Source organism: Brachyistius frenatus, unplaced genomic scaffold (genome assembly GCF_029030835.1).
Source record: "Brachyistius frenatus isolate BFR_SWC_R1_liver_20210118 unplaced genomic scaffold, ASM2903083v1 Contig_11, whole genome shotgun sequence".
Taxonomy (NCBI): domain Eukaryota; kingdom Metazoa; phylum Chordata; class Actinopteri; family Embiotocidae; genus Brachyistius; species Brachyistius frenatus.
The window spans coordinates 2,543,080-2,565,309 of NW_027210610.1; the positions used below are offsets into that span (position 1 = coordinate 2,543,080).

The 22,230-nt window shown below is 43.3% G+C and overlaps 2 protein-coding genes across 3 annotated transcripts; one reads left to right on the forward strand and one right to left on the reverse strand.

Annotated features, from left to right (window-relative positions):
• Positions 1-575: 575 nt before the first annotated feature.
• sbk1 (SH3 domain binding kinase 1) lies at positions 576-13,806 on the reverse strand. Its single transcript, XM_069691499.1, has 4 exons — positions 13,657-13,806; positions 5,432-5,673; positions 4,596-4,798; positions 576-4,181 (listed from the first exon to the last, which is right to left on the reverse strand). Exons 1-4 carry the CDS (start codon positions 13,692-13,694, stop codon positions 3,354-3,356), a joined length of 1,311 nt encoding a protein of 436 aa, XP_069547600.1. The 5' UTR covers positions 13,695-13,806; the 3' UTR covers positions 576-3,353.
• LOC138616908 (retinol dehydrogenase 13-like) lies at positions 7,742-21,349 on the forward strand. 2 transcript variants are annotated; one of them, XM_069691501.1, is made up of 7 exons: positions 7,742-7,804; positions 18,008-18,126; positions 18,229-18,384; positions 18,489-18,593; positions 18,772-18,984; positions 19,121-19,222; positions 20,308-21,349. In XM_069691501.1, the coding sequence occupies exons 3-7, from the start codon at positions 18,243-18,245 to the stop codon at positions 20,628-20,630; spliced, it is 885 nt and encodes a 294-aa protein (XP_069547602.1). In that variant the 5' UTR covers positions 7,742-7,804; positions 18,008-18,126; positions 18,229-18,242; the 3' UTR covers positions 20,631-21,349. The 2 variants fall into 2 exon arrangements, with proteins under 2 accessions (XP_069547602.1, XP_069547601.1); XM_069691500.1 differs by lacking the exon at positions 7,742-7,804 and adding an exon at positions 16,821-17,047.
• Positions 21,350-22,230: the final 881 nt, after the last annotated feature.

Consider the following 22,230-nt stretch of genomic DNA (forward strand, 5'->3'; position numbering starts at 1 on the left):
CTGCCACTAGACGGCTGTTGCCCTTTAAGGGCAGAGAATCACAAAGGACAAGTTTCCACTCGCTACTCAACCCCAGTGTGTCATGGCTGACCTTTCCTTTTCTCTTGCCATGTCCTAGCTGATCAGCTTTATTCGGTGGCAGATACACCATCGCTCCCCGCCACTGTCTAAACCCAGCCTGATAACAACTTGAGCGAACTCCTCCACTCTTGACACAACAGCTGAGATGCAGTTAGAGGGGCTGGTGGGCTGATAACTGTTCTCATCCTCAGTGCCATATTCTAACCGTCCTTGAATTCGCTGGCTCTTTGAGGGCAGCTGATAACTCCTATCTATAGATGTGTTAATTGGGCTTTTCAGAAGGAAGTCAGTATATTAAAGTAGTCTGGGGGGCTCGCTGGCAAACCAGACGAAAGCCAAAGCCTTGGGAAACATGTGATTCAGGCTGACCTTCAGCTAATGGTCTGGGGACCATACAAAGCTGGGCTGAATTACGTTTGCACACACTGGCAGAAAAAAAAAAAAAAAAAAAACAGTATTTCAAAGTACCTTCAGAAAAACCCAGGAGCCTCGGATGTGGTGCATAAATTTATTTCAACATATATTAACATTCTGTTTATCTTTTATTCCATTTTTTTTAAAGACACAATACATACAGTATTTACATGAGTTTCTACGAGATTTGCTGGCAGAAAAACAGTTTCATCACTGGATCAGGATAAAGTGGGTACAAGGAAGGCTACTCTCTCTGGAGCTTAGATGAAACTTGATATAATTTGACAACTCATCATTTAACTTGACAGTGGCTGTCATAACAGTCCATGAGAAACAACAATTCACATTTCCAGAACTGATAGTCATCTCATGATGAAGTAGAACAAAGCAGTTCGCAACGAAACACGGTGTCACTTGCATCATGGTATACTGCATCACGTAATGTGGAATAGATGTTGCCATACACCTTAAACCATTACTCGCATTAAATTACATTGAGTTGCATTAATTATGCACAAATCCCTGTCTTTTTCTTTTATGTAGATCTTCATACAGACAGAGCAGCAAGTTGTAAGGCAGGGCTAATTCACCTTCCACTACAATTTACCGAAGGATTACCGTTTGACAAATCCTATGAGGCAGCCAGCATCACAGCAAATCGTACAATACATCCCTCTGACAGGGCTTCAGCCTCAATCAGGTCACCTCTGCCGAGTCGAGAGTACGGATCGAACGAGGCAAAGAAAATGACAGGGACCATCATCAGCTTTGATTAGGAGACTTCGGTGTGCGAACTTGCTCGTTAAACGCAGGAAAAACGGGTATCTGCAGAAATACGTCATCAGGTATAACAAGCTAAGCAACTATCATGAAGAGCTGTTGGATGACTGCGCTGGAAGGAGGAGGAGGAGAGGAGGAGGAGGAGGAGGAGGAGGAGGAGGTGTTGGTGGCCAGTTGTTTCATTTGGGTTAAATTAGACTTCAAGAGGAGGACAGAGTGCCAGACCAGACGAGTACTGTCTCTATAGCGACAGAGGTGATGGGCTGTCATGGGAGAAGTGGGGGAAATAAGAAGACAATCACAAACAAGCGCATACGTAGGAATACACACCTGACTGACAGAAGAGTAACGAAATTCAGGCAAGAACAATTATGGTAATGAGAACGCAGGGACGCATTTGCACTCAACGTGCTTTGCTTTTTAGATGCTCATAATTACTGGTATTTCGATGGATGCTGTAGCCGTGCTCTGGTCAGGATCAATCTACAGCTCGCACAATGTCAGTGGCTGACACAGAAGTCATCCTCCTCGACATTAAAACACCTGGGCTCTGCTATTTGAGTGATACATGTGGGTAAAGTCCCAGAGAGAGAAGCAGCCAGATTAAATTAAAAGCGAGCAGACGGGGTGTAACAACATATTCTGAGCAGTCGAGATTGGAAGGTGTCGCCCTACAAAGCTGCCCTCATTAGCTTTAACTGAATGAATGAAGACAGTTTGTTCGACTAGATGACAACCAGGAGGCATTTACATAGGAAAATGGATGTTCCTCATGATGAGGTTATAGTGACAGGACACTGCAGAAATGAAGGAAATATATTCACCAATTTATGTCTTAAAAACAACTTGATCCAGTTCATAAAGAACCCAAAAATAAAAAGGAGCTGGTCTCCTTTTTATTTTTGTTGCTACGGTGTTATACAATGTGATATTTCTATATGTCTCATTCTTTTTTAGATAGACTGTACATTCTTCATATTTTGTTGCTACATACGGTGCATTGCCCCGACAGTAACCCTAAAACCCCATTTCCCTGTTGTAGAAAATTAGTACAGCTACATAGTTGAACTACCTGATATTATGGCGCACTCCTAGAAATATCAAATTATGTACAATATATTCATAGTTTTCTCTAAGAGTCATCCTCCATTACAAAAATCTTGTGCTTTAGCAGTTGAAACACACACACGTCTAAAACACAAACAGCAGGTAGAAAAGAAACAATAAAAAGACATTTCTTCTCTTCTTCTTGCTTCACCAGCCTTTCTACTCAGAAAATGTACAATCCCTGTATTCTGTTGGGATGAACTGGAAACGAATCTCATTGAGAGCAGTTCAAAAGTGGCAGACGTATCTTCCAGCCACTCAATGGATTTCCCTTGATAATAAAACAGGAAGTGACCCACTGAAGTGTCCTGAGCTGATGCCTGTCACTGAGAATGCGTCTCTCAGTCTAGACATTGACATGAAAAGACGTCTCGTAGAAACTGCTACATTAATGTTTATTTGTGTCTTTGTAACGCTTTATCTTGAGAAAGTCTGTGACCAGTTTTATGTATCGGAAGCCGGCAGGAAGTCTGAGATACGGCAGTCGAATGTAGTTGCAGAGTTTTCTCTCTGATCACCAGCCTTTGTCTGAACAACATCGAGTGAACAGATGAAATTTTTGATATCCTGGAGCTTATATTCTGAGATAAATAAATTCTAAAGACATGGAGTGAATCTAACTATAGAATCATTAGCACCACCACAGTGTATGGGCAGAAAACACAAACGTGAGGATGGCAGAATGAGCAGCTTCGAGGACGCTGCCTGCATGGCTTCTCAGCTTGGGAGGCAGTCTTTGGTCACAAATCAAAACCGAAATGGCATTGAATGTCAGTGATAAGCTGTCCGAGTGTGTACCACTGATTGATGATGTACATTTCCACAGCTTGGGATGGAATCCTGAGCTTTTCTTTCATGGTTAAAGTACCGCTCCTTTTGCACTGGCTTCTCTGTGGTAGCCATTAACACCTCTTCACAGCTTTTTAGTTCTGTGAAAAGCCATCTATTCTGCAGCGCTAACATTAGTGTGGTCACACACAGATTTCGATGGCCGTTGCCATCACCATCTGGCTTTTGTTCTTGTCTCGGCCTGGAGACTGGTGCTGTCCAGACTCCTCTCTGGGAGACAGCGGGTCGGAGAGGACACTGCGTTTGAGCGGTGCTGGACGCAGGCAGGATGTTCCTGGAGGGGTGGAGGGCTCCGGGTGTCTGTGGGAGGAACGTGACGAAGTGGATGTTGAGGAGGAAGTGCAACTGCCGGTACACACTCCTGAGCTTGACCTCTCACCTCTCTTGGCTCGGCAAGAGGCTCGTCGCCTGAGCTCACTGACCAGCTCATACTTGACAAAGCAGAAGACATCCTTGACTCCGCAGCGTTTTTCTGGCTCAGCGGAGAGCAGCCTCTGAAACATGCGTAAAGCATCGTCGGTGAAGCGGCGCCACTGAGATGGGTACGTTCCCACGGGACACCCCGCTTTTTGCCAGCGCCGAAACTCCTCGTAGAACGCATCGGCCTGCAAGGCTGCCTCCCAGGGGAAATTTCCTGTCAGCATACAGAAAATCAGCACACCAAACGCCCACACGTCCAGACTGGTGGTCACAAGAAAGCCCTCTGCACGGCTGGCGCGGCACACCTCCGGCGCCGTGTAGGGGATGGTGCCGCTCACCCGTTTCACACGGCAGCCAACGCGTCGGGTCATTCCAAAGTCAGCCAGCTTGATGCGGCGACATTCACGGTCAAACAAGAGCACATTCTCGGGTTTGACATCCCGATGCACCAGATTTTTACTATGCATGAAGTCCAGGGCCAAGCCCAGTTGTTGCATGCAGCGTTTGACCATTTCCTCTGGCAGACCCACCTACGAAAGAATGGCAGAGAGAGAGAGAAAGCAGACGGTTTTTATTAATATGGGTACACTATATTCAGTAGAAGGTGAGACGAGTGACACAGGAAAAGAGCATCTTGGTGTGTAGTTTAGATATGCTAGGTGATGTTGAGTGGAGGTTTGAAAGTCAAGTGAAAAGTGAAAAACTGAAACAAAAGCGTCTCAGTTCTGAGTTCCGCTGAAACCATTTTTAATGAGTCTTTAGAAGAACCTTGAAGTCGAGAACTCCCAGCACATCAACTGGAATACCACTAAAGCAAACTGAGAGCTTCGCAAGGAGAGAAAACCGGGACGAAGACAAGGCTCCAATCCCAGGAGAGCTTGTTAAAACTGCTGGGTCTGCATTGCGAGGGTGCTGATTGGTGGAAGTGAGAAGGACAGCGTTACCTGTGGGGGTATGATGTCGAAAAGGTCCCCGGCGGGGGCATATTCTTGTCCAAACACATAGCTGTCCTCTGTCTCAAAAAGCACATCTAGGACTTTGATGATGAAAGGGCTGCAGCTAAGTGAGCCTGTTAAACTGTATTCCCGCAGGAAACTTTTGATCTTTGTCTTGTTCTTGGTAACAAACTTCAGCGCCATTTTGGTGCCTGCAAAAATCAGATATTAACATGCAGAAAACAGAGAATTACATTTTAGTGTGTTAAACCTTTATATGAGATAAGTACCAACATGCTCCAAGTGAATTTATTACCTCATACTTTTGAGGGAGCGGAGAGATTTCTGACTACGCTACGCCGTCTTTGAGACAGCTGCTACGTTCATTCATATAAACATATACAGCGAATGAATCTCACCTCTGTTACACACATAGCCAGCTGTTCATGATCACAGCTGGAGAGGCTCTTTAGTCCTCACACAGCACTTAAAATCTCTCGTGTCCTCTCAGCCTCTCATTCTACTCTGCAACACTTTACAATGCTTAGTTAGACTGCACTCAGACTGAGCCAGCTCTCTAACCTGGATTTTCTTACTTACAAAAGATTAAACAGTACATCTAAGACTTTCCAAAATTCCTTCTTAACACTTCACCTTGAGACTTAAGTGATTGTGCTCAACTGTGGGCCATGCAGGCACAATGTGGATTCTGAGATCATAACTATCTGCTATCCTACATTTCAGCTTTTGTATTTATGTTTTATCACATGGTTGACACGCTCATCAGAAAGAGATTGAAGATGAAGAACAGCAGCCACACTTTGAACCCTGTCTGCTGAACTCACCCTGCGTCCTGTGTGCCACCAGGTCCACCTTGCCATAGGTGCCCTTCCCCAGCTCACGGATATGCTCGTACTGTTTGGCAACATCTGCTGCCGACAGAGAAGTGATGGCCAGCGCCTGCATATCCTCCACTGGCACCCCTCCGCAGTAGCCCATTTTGGATGTAGGGGAGCCCCCGCCGCTGCCCACCCGTCCTGGTCCGGATGGAGAAAGAGACAGGCTCGCCTTGACGCTGTGGGGAAGACTGATGGGAGAGGAGGACACTGCAGGTCAGTACGATGATGGCAGGTGATATAAAGTTTTCACATGCAAACTCACAGTGAGTGTTTATGACCGGACACTCTTCACTATCACAGTCTCCATAAACTCTTGTCTGCACAGCGTGTCACAATGGATGGTTAAATCAGGGAGGCTTTAACGGACCTTCATTTCCACACAATCAATTCAGGGAAGCCATCAACAGGGAGAGAACTCTCAGTTAATGTATCAGGCTTCCTGCTGTCCCTCTAGATCACTCTGGCCAGCTTCCAGATATGGCATTTCTCAGACAGCACTTCCTGGCAGACAGCTATGGGAAAATCGATAACACCAGGTAAAAGGACTAACAAATGGAAATACAGCTGACAGTTTCAAGGTGTACACATGCTGGTAAAACATGCCCCACATAATCTGTGACCACCCTGAACTGATCTTGTACATACATTTTCCATGCAGTTGGAACTGCTTTAGGGCTATAAGGAAAGGAGTTTTTTTGTTTTGCCTCGGAAATACATTTAGTATTTTAGTACTTTAGTTTAGTATTTCGGTCATTTTGCTGAAGCTGAAAAATAAAATACTGCAACAGAGAAGTTATTGCTGACTTTCAGAGGTGCCAAATTTGAAATAGGTCAAACTGATCCTGCAAGGGTAAAAATACATCCGTTTTAATTGGAAGCTCAGATGGAGTCAGAAAACACCAGACACATCACCGACAACAAATTGAATATCAATGATCAGTGGCTCTACAGTCTTTGAGCAAAATGAAAGAAAACTATTGGACACACTACAAAAAACAGACCTTTCAATGAAATGAATCAGATCACCCCAATGATCTTACCTATTGTCTCTGCCTCTCCTCACCCCCCTCCCCCTACACACAATCAAATTTAATCATCCAATCATGCACAGCATGCACACACACAATACTAATAGGCACCAAATCAGCACAAATAATTTTGCTGATGGCCTTTTTTTTATTCAAAGCCAACCACTTGTCTCTTTGTTCTTCTTTCCCTGCAGCTACTTTTTTTTGCACCTCTGGTTGAAACTAGGTTCAGAACACCTAAACAACAGCATCGCAAATGTGTGTGTGTCGACTGCTGGGTACATTTAGGGGGGAAAAAAACAGCATAAAAGCGTAGCAACAGATTTACAGCTGATAAAAACATGCTAGAGTAAGTTTAGTTCAGACATTTGGAAGGTGCTGGTCTTGTGGGAAGAGTGTGATAAATATAGTTATTAGACAATGAAAACTAAAATAAGATGCAACCATTTACAGCTGGGTGTTCTTGGCTCAAGAAAAAAAACCAAGACTGCAAATAGAAAAAAGAGCCGTATGTATCGCTGCAGATAACACTTGCTTCCTGATTTTATCATAAGTGTGGAGATGGTTATATAAGACACAATGAATGTTCTAGCCAACTCATGCTGAGCGTGCTCACTGTATATAGCCCTCAGCGAGTCAACACAGAAGTTGATCAGTGTCCAGATCAGTTTATGGTCCAGGTTTTGGTCATTAAAAATTCAAAGCAGACAGACAGACCTACAGAGTGGAAGCACATTTCATCTGACCTCCCACCCTGCGTGGCCCCACGGCCTCCATCAGCGAGAACACAGCAGGGCAAAGGAGAGGCACTTTTTACTGGTGCTTTTTCCGATGTGCAGCACTCCGGCACTGATCCTAATCACATTACTCAGTTCCCACAAAGACAACTCCCCCTCCACCATTTCCTTTGCAGAACTGGATTAAAAGTCCTAAAATGTGATGAGTGGTTGGGGGGACGGTCCTCTCCGCAGCTGGATGCTCTACATGTGAAGCAGAAAGTGCAGCGTGGTGCCTCGGAGGTGCTGGGATGAAGTTTATGTGGTTTCTGGGAGATGATTGTGTGCGAGTGTTTTTCTCTGTGAGCGTTTGGGAGGAGGAGGCAGGGGTGGTCTGGTGTATCAGTCGCACAGTGACACTCTATCAAAGGCCTTTTGTATTGCTACCTCTGAGAGGGAGCAGCTGTGATTCTCAACACGACTCAACATTCGTGCTCGGCCGCTGCCACATGCCCCGCTGATCTGCCACGCTGCTCTCTGCTCCTCTCCTGTCCTCTCAGGCAGCTAAAGACAAGGTAACATGCACATGCTCCACATACCAATTTAGCTCCAGACTCATTCTAATGTCTGGGCAGTTTTGAGCCTCACTCATTGTTAATCTTCAGTAAGCCTTTTTAAAAGCGGATCCCTGACCTGACTGCTTTTTCCAGTATTGTTTATGTTTTTGTCGAAGACCTAATAACTACAGCGATTTTCATTTTTTTTAATTGTGATGAAAAAAGCCTGTGACATTTCGCCGTTTGACAACAAGCCTGTTTTCCTGATTCTTAAAATGGGGAGATACGAGGTTTTCCCTCCGAAGCAACAATCTGTTTTCCAGCCACAAATACAGATTGACTATCTGGCTCCATTTAGCAATTATTCCAACAAAGATTTGTGTATTTGCAGTGTTTAACCCGCTTAAACCCAGTCTGTTCCCAGAAAATGGCAAAAAATGTACTTCATTATTACCACAATGATGGTCTGGAAACCTGTTGCTGACCACGTGTCCCCACACACAGTTATCTTAAACCGAAGGAGCAGTTGACCTTTTGCTCTACAAACTCTTAGCTGTGAACCGAGATGAACCCCTGTGATGCTGCTGGCAAGTGAGGCTCATAGCCTCACTGCATGCTCTCAACATGAGCCCTGTCCAATGTGTTGTCCTACAGCTCCTGAGCTCTTTTTAGTCTTACTCTGGACTTGGGTGGCACTTTTTCACAAAGGTCAAGTTTAAACTGTATTGTCAGAGATAAGCTTTACTTTCAGCCCTACTGGTAGTGACCTGGCTGTCAGGGTGGAAATGTTGGTCCATCACTTGGACCACCACTTCAGTTAAGATTGAAATCTTTAATGGATTACCATGAAATTTTGTATAAACATGAATGAATCCTAATGACTTTGGAGATATCCTGACTCTTCCTCTGGCATTGCCATGAGATAGACAGTTGTGGCTTTGAGTGAAAGATCTCCATCCCAACTACTGCCATGAGATTTCCTGCACAAATTCATGCTCCCCTCACGATGAAATGCTTTCATTTTGTTGATCCCTTAAACTTTCATATAGTGCCATCATCAGGTCAAAAAAAGACTGGCTTATGGCAAAATTCTTGCAAAACTACAACCAGCCTCAGATGTACTTTGTGTTTAGTATTAACAAGCAAACACAGTCAATCTCTGAACTCATCGGTAAACAGTTTTGACGACGACAAGGGCCAACGGTGTCGCCAACGCAAATAAGACTTCCTCCTCTGAGCAACAGTCGTTCTTTACCTTTAGTAACTTGAGATACGGGAGTTGGAGTTTAAAGACTAAATTGTTTCGTAATTAGCCAGTTTATACTCAGTTAACACTTTTAAACTACCGCAACAAAGATGATCAAAAGCTAAATTGTTTTCAGACGATAGCTGATGGGTTCGCCTCTTTTACTCTCCACACAGACTGTTTATCTGTATGCAACCAAAGCCTGCTCAAACGTGATTGGTCAACACTACTCAAAATACAAAGCAGAACGCTTGTGGTACCAAAATCACATCCTGCATTCTTATGTAAATCTCTCTTTATAGAGATTATAACACACTTGACAACAGTGGTCAATGTGATACACATTATTTCAGCAGATTAGCATTGTTATTGTTATTATAGTGTTAGCATGATTACATTAGCATTTGATTAAAAGACACACTGTGCATAAGTAGAGCTTTACAGAGACACTAGCAGGGCTGGAGAATCTTAACAGTGCTATTTGTTCTCCAAAGATTGACTGTAGTCTCCTCAGCGGTTCATTACCATAAGAAATCCGAACTCGCAAGCAGACGAATCTTTTCTGTTGTATTGACATGGGACCCATGGGACCCATCAGGGACAATAATTTTGTATTCAGTGAACTATTGGTTCTCCTAGTGTAAGTTGTATGAATGATACAGTTGCAATGAACTGTGACGTGACATTGATTACCTCATAAAGACGTTATAGGAGCACGATTCAAGCATGAATAAAGATTCACATCAGACAGGTGAAAATTTTGATCCAACAAATGTATTGTAGTGTACACAAAGCATGTATTACTTGGCAGGGGATCAGAGTCAGCAACTTTTACACACACACACACACACACACACACACACACACACACACACACACACACACACACACACACACACACACACACACACACACACACACACACACACACACACACACACACATAGACACCATTCATTCCTACCTCCTTCCTCCCATCCGCTTTTCTCTTTTGTTTGTTCCCGAAAATGTAAACAAGGGACTAATGAAAGAAATAAATAGGCTGCAGAGCTAGCCTCACATCTTTACCGCTCTCTTTTACTAATGGACTAGTTGTTTTGCTCTCGGCAGAAGAGTCATTATGGGTGAGGACTGATCTCTTGTGTCCAATTTACTGTCAAAAGGCCCAACATGTCTTGCCTCTGGGTCAAAGTGAAATCAGTGAGTGAAATCCGATGTGACTGGTGTGGTGTGTCTCTGTCAGTCTGAAAATAAAATAACTGCATGCACTGAAAATTATACAGATGTTATCTTTTTTTTAAATTTCACTCTTTGTCCTCTCTGCATGGATGTGTGGAATGAAACCAAATTTCATTCGGTCACAACTACTGTAATTGGGCTTCCTCATGACAGCCAGTTGCAGTGAGGACACTGTTCTCTTCTCCGGCTTAAAAACCTGAATCACCTTCCTCAGCGGAACAAAACATCAGACCCAGTGGGTCTTAGCGCCTCCGTCAACACACGGATGAAGAAACCTCCTGCTGTGCTGTGATAGGTGAACCGGCAGCCCAAGCAATCGACATTCAACTTTGACAAATCACCCTTTCTCGGCTCTGCCCAGCTGCCCATATGGAGGATCCCTGCTGGGATTGAGTGCTGTGTAACCTGCTCCTAACTCTCCTCGCGTCTCCTCTTCTTCCCATCCTCTCACTCTCTCTACGGTATACCATAAACCCTGTGGAGTAACCGCCTGCTGAAAGTCCCTGGCAGAAGCTTTGGCAGCCAGCTGCCCTCGCAGAGATGACCTAAGACCCAGGAAGGGATAAACCAAGGTTAAATGTTCCCAAACAACAACCGAGAGTGGAGATTAGCTGTGGGCAGTTATACTGCAAGGACATTTGGCTCGATGTTGACAACAAATGGCCATCCAAAAAGAAAAATGAGCACAATGGTTTTAAAAAAGAGCACCCAAATAGATCCCTCTGCAGGATCCACCATTGTTGTAGTTAAGGATTAAGGCTTTGGGAGGAGAAACCACTGCTGGGCTTCTGATTATAAATGCCAATCATAATCAATGTCACCATCACCCTCGTTATGATGTCCTGCAGAAATCATTCAGCAGTGAAATATCACTGCAATAAGCTCCCTGTGGAACATACTGTACTGTACCTAACCTCCACTCCATTATAACCTTACAATCCAGTAACCTCAAGTTACATTGGGCAGGCTTCATGTGATGAGAACGAGAGAGAGAGAGAGAGAGAGAGAGAGAGAGAGAGAGAGAGACACAAAAATGAAGCATCCCTCCCTTATACCACATAGACTGAGGCCCTTTGATGTCACACACATGGGGAAATGTGACTCTATAGGAGCTCAGGAAGATGGGGTCTAAATGGGAGGTGTAACTAAATGATGTAACAGCCCCGCTAAGGAGGACACAGCTTTTTCTTTTGTTTTCAAGCCCTCCACTTCAAGGCAAACTAACAGTATTCGTTATCCTGCTCATACACAATAGCCTCTAACCATAATCAATGCACTAATGCTTATTGCTGAGACTGCGTTCATTAATCCCCTCCATTTCTCTATATATTCAGCCATGCTTTAATTGCATGACATATTAGGCCAACGCTGTCTCACATACTGAAATATGACAGAAATACAGAAATCAAAAACTGATCAATCATTTAGAATATCATTGATGAACAAAATAGGGCAAAAGGAGAGCATAAATAATGTATATTCACATTATTGTTAACAAGAAGAAGAAGAAAGAGAGAAGAACATGATGAAGAAGAAGAATGTGATAAGAAAAGAAAATACTGTGATGGAGAAGAAAAACGTGATGAGGAAGAAAGAGAAGAACATGATAAAGAAGAAGAAGAACGTGAAGAAGAATGTGAAGAAGAAGAGGAAAAAGAAGACCGTGATGAAGAAGATGATGAAGAAGAACATGACGAAGAAGAAGAACATGAAGAAGAATGTGATGAAGAAGAAAACTGTGATGAACAAAAAGAAAAACATGATGAAGAACGTGATGAAGAAGAAGAAGAAAAAGAGGAGGAAGAAGAAGAGGACTTTTAATTTGAATCACCTTTCCCATAACCCAAGCCCACTTTACTCACAGCAAACATGTACACAGTAATCCGCTGACTGACAGGAGTTGTTATTAGACAGCTGCTCTCAGTGAGAGGATGACGAGTGAAGATGTAATCTGCAGGTAGTTGTGTTGTTTCATTATTTTCACCCAGCAGGGTTCAGACTTTGGAACAAGTGAATAAAATTGGGCTTCTTGTCATCTTAGTCTCCTAATTAACATCATTTGTGTCCTTTGTCTTTTGTGGGCGGCCATGTTTTCCTGTGACAACCAACACAGAGTCAAGACTGTGCCTGCCGAGACGTTTATTAAAGAAATTCAAAAACCAGTGAAATTTTGCTTTGACGTCATCTTTCCAGTATTCGACTGAGTCCGTTCCTTTGAGTTGTGTAGCAGAGATGGGTTGAGTTGGTGCTTGTGTGCCAGCTGGAGTGGGTTATCGCCTATTTCTGTTGTTTGATCTAAGCCCTCATATTGCAGCTGTCTTATCTGTTTTCAGCAGGAGTTGTGCAGGGTGTGTTTGGGACATTTATTTGGACACTCACATGGATTTTGTTCAATTCAAGGAGAAGAATTTCAGGCAAAATGTGGCCCTGAGTTTTTGAAGTGGGGCCCACGGTAATGAGCAATCACATCATTTATCTTTTAGAGCAGATTTGTTTGCAGACAGGTTGCTGATCACCAATGAGATGACTCATAATATCAGTGTAATCCTGAGCGCATATTGAAATGTCTCTTGTTTTATAAGGCACAAAGTACATTCTTCAAAACAAAGCAACTTTGACTTTGTATTTTATCTGTTTTTTGTGTAAAGTAACACTTTTACCGAAGCAGAAAATCTCAGTCATCACTGCTGCTCCTTTACACCAATACAATCCATGTGTGTTAGCTGCAGTTGGATTTCATTTGGAGTCCATTACCAGCCTCTAGATTTTACAGGATTTGCACTATGGAGTCAGCTGCTCATTTAAATGCATTAGACAGCATTAACGATGAGATTTCACATGTCTGCCCTGGACAATGTATAAAAGAGCCATTAAAAAAAGGGGAATCGCCTACACCCCGGATGCCCTCGTATCCATCTAACACAGACCGAATAACAAAAGCACTGTGGCACACAAATGTGAATGTGTCACGAATAATGTGGGTGAAAACACAAATTAAGTCAATCATTAGGATTAATCATAGCCTGATGGTAAACAAAGCTGTGCTGCTGCAATAGCTGCTGATATTTAGGCTGCTTTATATTCATATACAAATACCACTACGTGGGTCAAAGTTCAGACAACATTAAGTTATTCACGATCAGTGCATCAAAATTAATTAAAAGAGCATTTTAAATAACCAAGTAAAAACAAGGAATCAAAAGAGATATTTAAGAAAGGAAAACGAATGATATCGGCTTTTAATTGTCAAGTAATAGCCTACGTATTTCTACTGAGTAGTTTTTCCTTCCTTTCTCTCTCCCTTCCTTTCCTTGCAGGATACAGTATCATGCACAGTGACCCGGTTTCAGGCACCTCAGGGTGCATCTAGGTGTTACTCGCTCACCTGCTGGCGACCTGTCTCTCTCCTCCATGGTCCTGCATCCGCCCGGGGAACAGAGCTGCTGCGCTCTGCTCAGCACTGATCCGCTTGGAGGAACTGATGGACGGCTCTCCTCGTTGTTATCAATCAGTTACAGACGCGGACAAAAAACAAAAAAAAACAGGTTTCTTAAAAAAAAAATTTTTTTTTTAAAAATCTTAGTTTCACAGCTGACAACGCGTGAACGAGGTCCGCGGTTTGCGCTCGGCTCGCTGGTGCTTGTCCCTGTTTCTAGAGATGCTCCTCAGTTAGAGACTTTCTTCGGAGGCGGATTAAATCAAAGCGGCATCTGATGCTTGATGCTGAGATGAGGACACAGGCTGGGATCCCTCCTCTGAGCGCCCACCATCTCAACCTGCCAAGCAGCGGAAGGAGGGTGCGTGTTTATCTTTCGCTCCTCCAGTAGTCCGCATGACCCAGTTCAGCACCACACACACACACACACACACACACACACACACACACACACACACACACACCGAGACCAACCCATTCAATCACATCCACGCAGGGGGCTCAGCAAAGCACTCAGCAGCCTGCATAAACAAATCTACATGTTCCCACTCCCTCTGAACTGAGCTCTGTGTCCTGCTGTCACTGTCTCCCGGTCAGTCTGGTTTGTCCGTCGGTCCAGTGGGACTATAGAGTTTTGCGTGTGTGTGTGTGTGTGTGTGTGTGTGTGTGTGTGTGTGTGTGTGTGTGTGTGTGTGTGTGTGTGTGTGTGTGTGTGTGTGTGTGTGCGCGTGCGCGTGCGTGTGTTTCAGATGTTGCTCCTCTGCTGGTCCTACCAGTCAGCTCCTTCATTGTTCACCGTCTCCACCCTCAGGCAAACTAATACGCGCACGTGTCCTGGGTCCTAGCGCCGCCCGATCAACCGGCATCCAAACCAAATAAGTCCAAGAGCTTTTTATTTTTTATTTTGTATTCATGCTTTGCAGGAACAAGCTGCTCTACTCTTACATAATTCAACAGCTTATGGCCTCAAGTACGTTTACTTCACACGATGACTTTGCCAACTGTCCTTATTAGGTAACAGAGAGGCAAGACTTTCAATTAATTCACTGGCCTAGCAGCTCCCCTTTACTGTACATGTTTAACAACAGGGCTCCTGCCAGACATGTTTGCCAACCAGAACAGATTGGACTGAGGATAACCTCAGCGCCTCATCACTAAAGACCACACATCAGATGGGGTGACGGGTGTGTCTTCTGGAGTGGTGACATGGTGGAAATATGTTCTCCCGTCTTACCTCAGACCACAAATACCACAGTACAGTATATCAACTTCTTTTTCTTTTTTCTTTTAATACTTTTTTCACCCCGGACATCCAAGCAGCTAAAGAGCAGCAGATCAGACTCATACAGGCCGCAAGACAGTGAAAGATAAGAAGCCGTCCAAGTTCGGGAAAAAAAGAATGAAACCAAGGCAGCACAGGGGAACGTGATCTTTCAGTTTCCTTAAACAAAATAATTTGACCAGCGGTGGTGTTATCCTTGTTTGGGGGGAGATGTTGAATAGCTGCACTTTCAGCACGGCTTTAAGACATCCAGGTGTCTCACGCCGCAGAGTTATAGGCCAACAGCTAGCGAGGCGGAGAGCTTCCTCGGGATCATCGTGGGAACAGAGCTGTCATAAATCATAGAGCGGGTCAAGCACTGTGGGCTGACAGCTGAGAGCACAAGGGGTCAAACACACCAGGAGGACACACCTCTGAGCTGTGAACAAATGGAGCAGGGCTGCTCCGCCGATCCTCCTCTTCCCCCTCCTCACTCCCTCTTTCAGATGCCAGACTCACGTCCTAGTTTTTACTTTTTGTGTGTCACCTAAAGTTTTCCACCTCTTGTTGCAAGGGGATGGCCTTGTTTTTTCTGTTCTCTTCGTGTCGAGTTTACAGTGGCACTTTGTGTCCTCGCTGCACTACAAGCTGCAGTGTCACAGGAGAGGTAATTACACAGGGCTCTAAAGCTGAGCTAAAGCTTTATAAAAAATAAAACTAGAGGGAAAAATGGGACTCCATGATTAAGTAAAATTTGTCATACCATGAGAGTATGCAATGATGTCTTGATGCCCTTGAAACCAAATTAATATGTCTGTTAATTGATTAGTGAATAAATCGTGTAGAATTTGAGTTACATTTGTCAAAGAAGTTTTTGTCTTTAGGAAAAGTGGAGGATGGTGGAGATTGACGTAATCTCGGAGATGTAGCACATAATTCTGTCTGTACCGGGGGACGTAGACTATCATTGATAACTTGAATACATTTTCCCTGTCAATAATCCCACTAAAACTCTGAAAAACTCTGAAAAGCTCTACCCAACCCCTCACCCATCTGGGCATTAGTCTGACCCTCCACAGCAGCAACTTTCTGTCTCATACGTTGGGTTTCCTCTGCAGCGATTACCAGGCTCCCCAATGATAGAATGCTTTTCTGACTGCAGTCACAATAGCAGAGTCCTTTCACATCTTTTTTTCACAATCCATACAGAGAAAAGGCAATTTACAGCCACATCATCCTTCCCCACTAATCCATAACTCTCTTCATCTTTGATGACTCTTAATCTTCAAAGACTATTTTATTATTCTTTCAAACTTCTTTCAAAAAGACAAATGCAATAATAAAAAAAAAGATAAGATATATTTTGTGGAGAACAGTTTTGTACTGTGCATCTTTTTCAAAGGATTAAAAATAACTATATATGTAATATATTTAGTAATCAATAAAGAGCAGATTCCCTGAACTATATAATTCTTTCACATCATAATCATAATCACTTTTACTCATAAAGGTGTTGAAGGAATTTCATTTGGTGCAGGTATCAAGCATAAATAAATCCAAATAATTAAACAATTGAGAAAAGAAAACCAAATTGCAAAATAGAGGACAAATCTGTACATAGATCTTGTGAAACTTCCACATCTGTATTTGCATATAGTCCACACATATATAGACACAACTCTGTAAGAATTTTAAAAAAAAAACTAAGGTGAATTAAATGTGTTAAGTAAAACCAAATTCCAGTATAATAGTTACAGGAATGTTTTGTTTTTTACAGTGTTTAAAGTGTTTACGTTGGAAACCATTTCCAGTCACCAATTTGGGCAAACTGTTTCGGACTTCATTTCCCATAATGCCTCTCTTTAGCTTTACCAGTACCAGTTGATGACGCAATAACTGTGCGCGGGTAACCTTGTGCAGCTGCACAGGACTGACGTGAAATCAGCTGTGGACAGAGTTTAAACAATTTTTCATGTAGTAGCCTATATCCTGTTTTCAGCGTTATTCCGGAGTTATGAGCAAATATATTTTACCAGTTTCTGTTTTCGGATCAGTGCTCGGATGCGCTGTTTTACTGAAGTGAGTAACTCGACAGTATATAACGCATATAAGGCCACTGTATGTAACTGTCGGCTGTATTTTACGCGGGGTGTCACTTTTGCTGCTGAAACCAAACACAGATAATTGAGTTGATGCTAAAGGTCGTTACAGTGGGTGCACTGGCAGGTCATGTAGTAACAGTGAGGGGACTAACAAACTATTGCGTTTACTCAAGTGAAGGAAGCTACTGTGAAGTTAGGAGACGTCTTTGATGTCCCATCTGTCAAGTTAAATCAGTTCATTTATACACAACACACGTTGACCAAAGTGCTGCAGAACATCAGACAATATTAAAAACACATCAGATAGAATTGAACACAATTAAAGAGAAAAATTTTAAAACAAAACAATATTAAGCCCAATCAACATTCCAAGGTATAGCCCACATGAGCAGTCATACAGTAAAAGTAAAAATGAAATGACAGTTTGTTCCTAATCTGGAAATGCCAGTGAGAGTAAATGTGTTTTCATTTGATATTTGAACCGCAAACTGGACTACCTGGTCTGTAGGGGGACACTGTTCAAAGTTTCAGAGCTGCCACTGACAGAAGGCCGGTCGGCATCGAGGGACTTCTAAGACCTGTTGGTCCAGTGACCTGAGCAAGTGATGTGGGGTATAGAGGTGTCAGGTCTAACAGATAAACTGGAGGCTGCCCCGTTTAAGCACCTGTAAACGAGCAATAGAATTTTTAAATAAATCCTTTGCTGAGCCGGTAGCCAGTGTAAAGGACGCCAGGATAGGTGAAATGTATTCAGGATAACATGTACTAGTCACCTCGCTGCAGCATTCGAAACCAATTGCAACCAGGACATTAGTATCGGGCTCACTGGAACACAGATCTGATTTATTTATTGCTATAGACTGAGAAAAATGCTGAAACAAGGTGCAACAGTGTTTGAATGAGATGCCGCTAAATCTTTTTTCCATTCTTCTCGTAGAAACCATGTGACTGGAGGCCGGTGTCCCAGTAAGGCTACCATTAATGGAAAGACTGTGGTTGTGACGGGAGCTAACACAGGCATCGGCAAAGCTACTGCCCAAGAACTGGCCCGGAGAGGTGTGGCGAGTAAACATAGATGTTCCTCTCATTTGGTGCACGAACACACAATGCGTTATATCTTATTTTGCTTTAACTGACTGACACACTCCTCGTTGCCAGGGGGTCGGATTATTATGGGATGCCGAGATATGGAGAAGTGCGAGGCAGCTGCGAAGGAAATCCGAGGGAAAACCCTGAATCCTCACGTTTACGCGTGTCAGCTCAACCTGGCCTCCATGAAGTCCATCAGGGAGTTTGCAGAGAGAATCAACAAAGGTGATGAATCTACAGTACACGACTGTCACTTTTCTAGTCATCGGTTAAAATATCAAAATAAAGCACACTTGGTAACAGTTTCTCGAACATTGTCTTGCCTGCAGAGGAGCAGCGTGTGGACATACTTATAAACAATGCAGGAGTCATGAGGTGTCCAGCATGGAAGACAGAGGACGACTTCGACATGCAGCTCGGAGTCAATCACTTAGGTACTTACTTTCCCCTGACTGGAGAAAGAGGCAATTTAGACCGGCGACACTTGGTTTAAGATTAAACATCAAAAAGAGAGAAGTGTCTGTTTTTCTAAACTCTATAAGAATCGAACAGTTCCAGCGAAGCATCCCTAAGTCCGTCATTAACTGACTCCGACTTTCTGTCTTCCTCCAGGCCACTTCTTGTTGACGAATCTTCTGCTGGATAAGCTGAAAGAGTCCGCCCCCAGCAGAGTGATCAACCTGGCCTCGCTCGCCCACATCATTGGAAAGATTGACTTTGAGGACTTGAACTGGGAGAAGAAGAAGTTTGATACTAAGCAGGCGTACTGTCAAAGCAAACTTGCCAATGTTCTGTTCACCAGAGAGCTCGCCAAGCGACTACAAGGCACGTCTACTGGCTGCTGCATATGTGGGCATGTGTGGGAGGGAGAACGGGCCTATGTTCTTGTTTGTAATTGGCTAGTGGATATGTATTTTTAAACAATGCTGTGTGTGCATGTGTGTGTGTTTCTGTGCAACAGGCACAGGAGTCACAGTGAATGCTGTGCACCCGGGAGTTGTTGCCACGCAGCTCGGGAGGTACACCGGCCTGCACCAATCACAGTTCTCGAGCTCTGTGCTCAGTGAGTATCCTGCTTCCTTACTGGTATCTTAGAGTTTAGAGAAATCAATAAATGCTTACCTAATACATATGCTGCAGTTAGCTCAGGCTGTGTGGACTTAGATGTCGGACATTAGGTTTCACAGTGAGTTTTCTATTCTTAACTTGTTTTTATTAATAGGCAGACATCCAAAAATAATTGACCACATTTCTATTCAAAAAAGTTTCCACCCACTAAGTTTCAACTTGGTAACTTGACCGCTATTAAAAAAGGACACAGATTTGTGGCTTTGTGACTTTGGGATTTACGTTGTTGTCATTCATCTTTTACTTAAGGCTCTTTAGGTAAAAAGTAAAAGTAGCAGTACCACACTGAAAAAGTACTCCGTTGCAAATAGAAGTCTTGCATTGAAAATGGTACCTGATAAAAAAATACTTTCAGCAAAATGCATCTTAAGTATCAAAGGTACATATAAAATAGAAAGATTGATGGATTGTTTTGGGTTTCCCATCCACCTATTCACATCCACACACTAATGGTGCAGAGCTTCTATGCAAGTTACTCACTTGCCATCAAGAGCAATTCAAAGTTCAATGTCTTGCCCAAGGACACATGGGCATGTGGACATGAAAAACTGGCAATCGAACCGCAGCCCACTCTACCATCTGATCCACAGCCACCCCTAAGTTTAACCATTAAATACGTAGCGGACTAAGAAGTGAAGCAGAAGTATAAAGTGACATTACATGGAAAGTAAAGTACAAATTTGTACCTACAACCAGTTTTTCAGTTACGCAGCCAGTACAGGAGCACGAGATACAACAACTGAATTTAAAATGAAAAACACCAGAAACCAGTGTTACAAGGGTTTCACTCCTCAGTTGAAGTTCTACGTCATCCCAACTAACCAAAAAAAAAAAACTCGTTCAAATAAAACCTCTAGGTCGAAGTGCACCAGTGTGATCCATGCTGTTGATGCAGCAGCTTCTCAGTCCTCACTCTGGGACGAAGTGGAGGATATATGATTCTCTTTTTCTTTTTTCTCGACAAATGATCTCTACTAACATGAGTTTAGAGTTGACTTTTAATCAGCTCATCCTGCACAGGTCCCTTTTTCTCCCTGCTGGTGAAGAACCCAGAGATGGGGGCCCAGCCCAGCATCTACCTGGCCGTGTCCGAGGAGATGGAGGGGGTGACGGGACGGTACTATGATGTGATGACCGAAAAGGAGCCAGCGCCCCTGGCCCTGGACGAGGAGGCAGCTTGCAGGCTGTGGGAGGTCAGCAGCAGGCTGGTGGGTCTGCAGGTGGAGGGACAGTCCGGCACGTCAGATACGCCAGCAGAAGGCCAGAACAAAGCCGCACAGACAGACCAAGTGCAAATACTCGGACAGAGGCCAGGACCAGCTGTCAGCACTGTGGGACTGTGAGGTCTGCTCTGGTCTCTGAGGGAGGAGGGGATAACAGACCTTTATGATTTGAGCAGTGCCAGGCTCACAGGAACAACCCACTGTCTCAGACTTTGATTCGTTTGTATTTCCCTTCATGTTCCTGCATCAGGATGTTCTCTCATTTCTAAGAGACTATGTAATTCATAATTACTGAATCTTAAATCTTAATTCATAAATCTCAATTTCAAAGTAAAAATACAGAGGGATTTTGCCGTTTTCGCTTCACATGGTCTTTAAACTGCCTTATGATGGTAATTTGTTTGTCTTGTTGACTTTATGACTCTTCTTTGCTTGTTCAAGTGTTACACAATGTTTACCAGAAATTCTACGAGCTGCTAAAATCCCATACAAGCAATGACAAATTTGAGATGCATGCAGTACAAACCAAATGGAAAGAAAAGGAGGATTTCAAACTGCTGCTGAAATTTCAAAAAGCTCCATTATAAGATGCAAATATTCTCCATGTCAAAATGACTATTTTCCTATTCACACACACACACACACTTTCACAGACCTTATTTCACATGCTTTCTCTCACACGGAGGTTGCAGGAGGGCGGCTGAATCAGCTCTCAGTCATTTGAAATGTAGATGTATTTACAGAAGGAGGAATTCTTACGCAGTCTCGCTGTAGGCTCACATTTAGAGTTCTGAGAATGGGTTTAACTTGATGTTGACGTATAGCGCCACCTGCCTGCTGAACATTAATTTTAATGTATTAAATGACATGTTTCCACATTTTTTATACAGATCAAATATATATTATCGCTGATCATTTCTTCAGAGGAACCATTCAGATTTCTGAATGCGATACTAGAAGTCATTGATTGGCCCTTACTTGACATTGGTAATCCATCACAGAAACATGACTTCTTCTTTGTCAGTTGTGCTATTGTTGCATGGTAATCTGATGCTCTACAAATCAATCTACACTGACAACTGCTTCAGCATGCAAGGATACGATAACCTTTGAAAAAAATAAATAAATCACAACACAGGTCATCTCAAGGCACTCAGAAAAGTCTTTACAACATTATAAAGAGGAACCCAACAATTCCCACATAAACGACAGCTGGGAGGAAAGAAACTCCCTTTTAACAAGAAGAAAGTGCCTGAAGCAGGCTCAGAGGTGGGCAGCTATCTGCCTCCACCTGTTGGAGTCAGAAGAGAGTGGAGAAAAAAAAGAACAGCAGACCGATTCAAGACGGTAAGCAGTGGGGCGAGTAACGAAAGCACAAAACTACACGAAAAACAAGAACCACAGATAAATACTAAACAATACATTGATCGAGAGAAGGCATGAAGTTCATGGGATGTAATGGTGTCGTATAAATGCACAGAGAGCGAAAGAGAGAGATGAGAGAAGCTCAGTGCATCATGGGAAATCTCCCAGCAGCGTAGGTCTATAACAGCATAACTACGGGATGATTCAGGGTCACCTGAGCCAGTCCTAACTATGAGTTTTGTCAAATAGGAAAGTTTTAAGCCTAGCCATAAAAGTAAAGAAGGTGGCAGCCTCCCGAACTGAAAGAGGAAGCTGGTTTCACAGGAGAGTTGCCTGAAGGCTGCAACTTTTGGAA

Coding starts and splice junctions, on each gene's coding strand:
- sbk1 (XM_069691499.1), bottom strand. CDS start 13,694: ATGCAGGACCATGGAGGAGAGAGACAGGTCGCCAGCAG. Junction 5,674..13,656: donor GAGAGACAGGTCGCCAGCAG/GTGAGCGAGTAA, acceptor CTCTCCCATCAG/TCTTCCCCACAGCGTCAAGG. Junction 4,182..4,595: donor TCGACATCATACCCCCACAG/GTAACGCTGTCC, acceptor ATTCTTTCGTAG/GTGGGTCTGCCAGAGGAAAT.
- LOC138616908 (XM_069691500.1), top strand. CDS start 16,983: ATGAGCAAATATATTTTACCAGTTTCTGTTTTCGGATCAGTGCTCGGA. Junction 18,385..18,488: donor TGCAGAGAGAATCAACAAAG/GTGATGAATCTA, acceptor TCTTGCCTGCAG/AGGAGCAGCGTGTGGACATA. Junction 18,985..19,120: donor GCTCGCCAAGCGACTACAAG/GCACGTCTACTG, acceptor TCTGTGCAACAG/GCACAGGAGTCACAGTGAAT.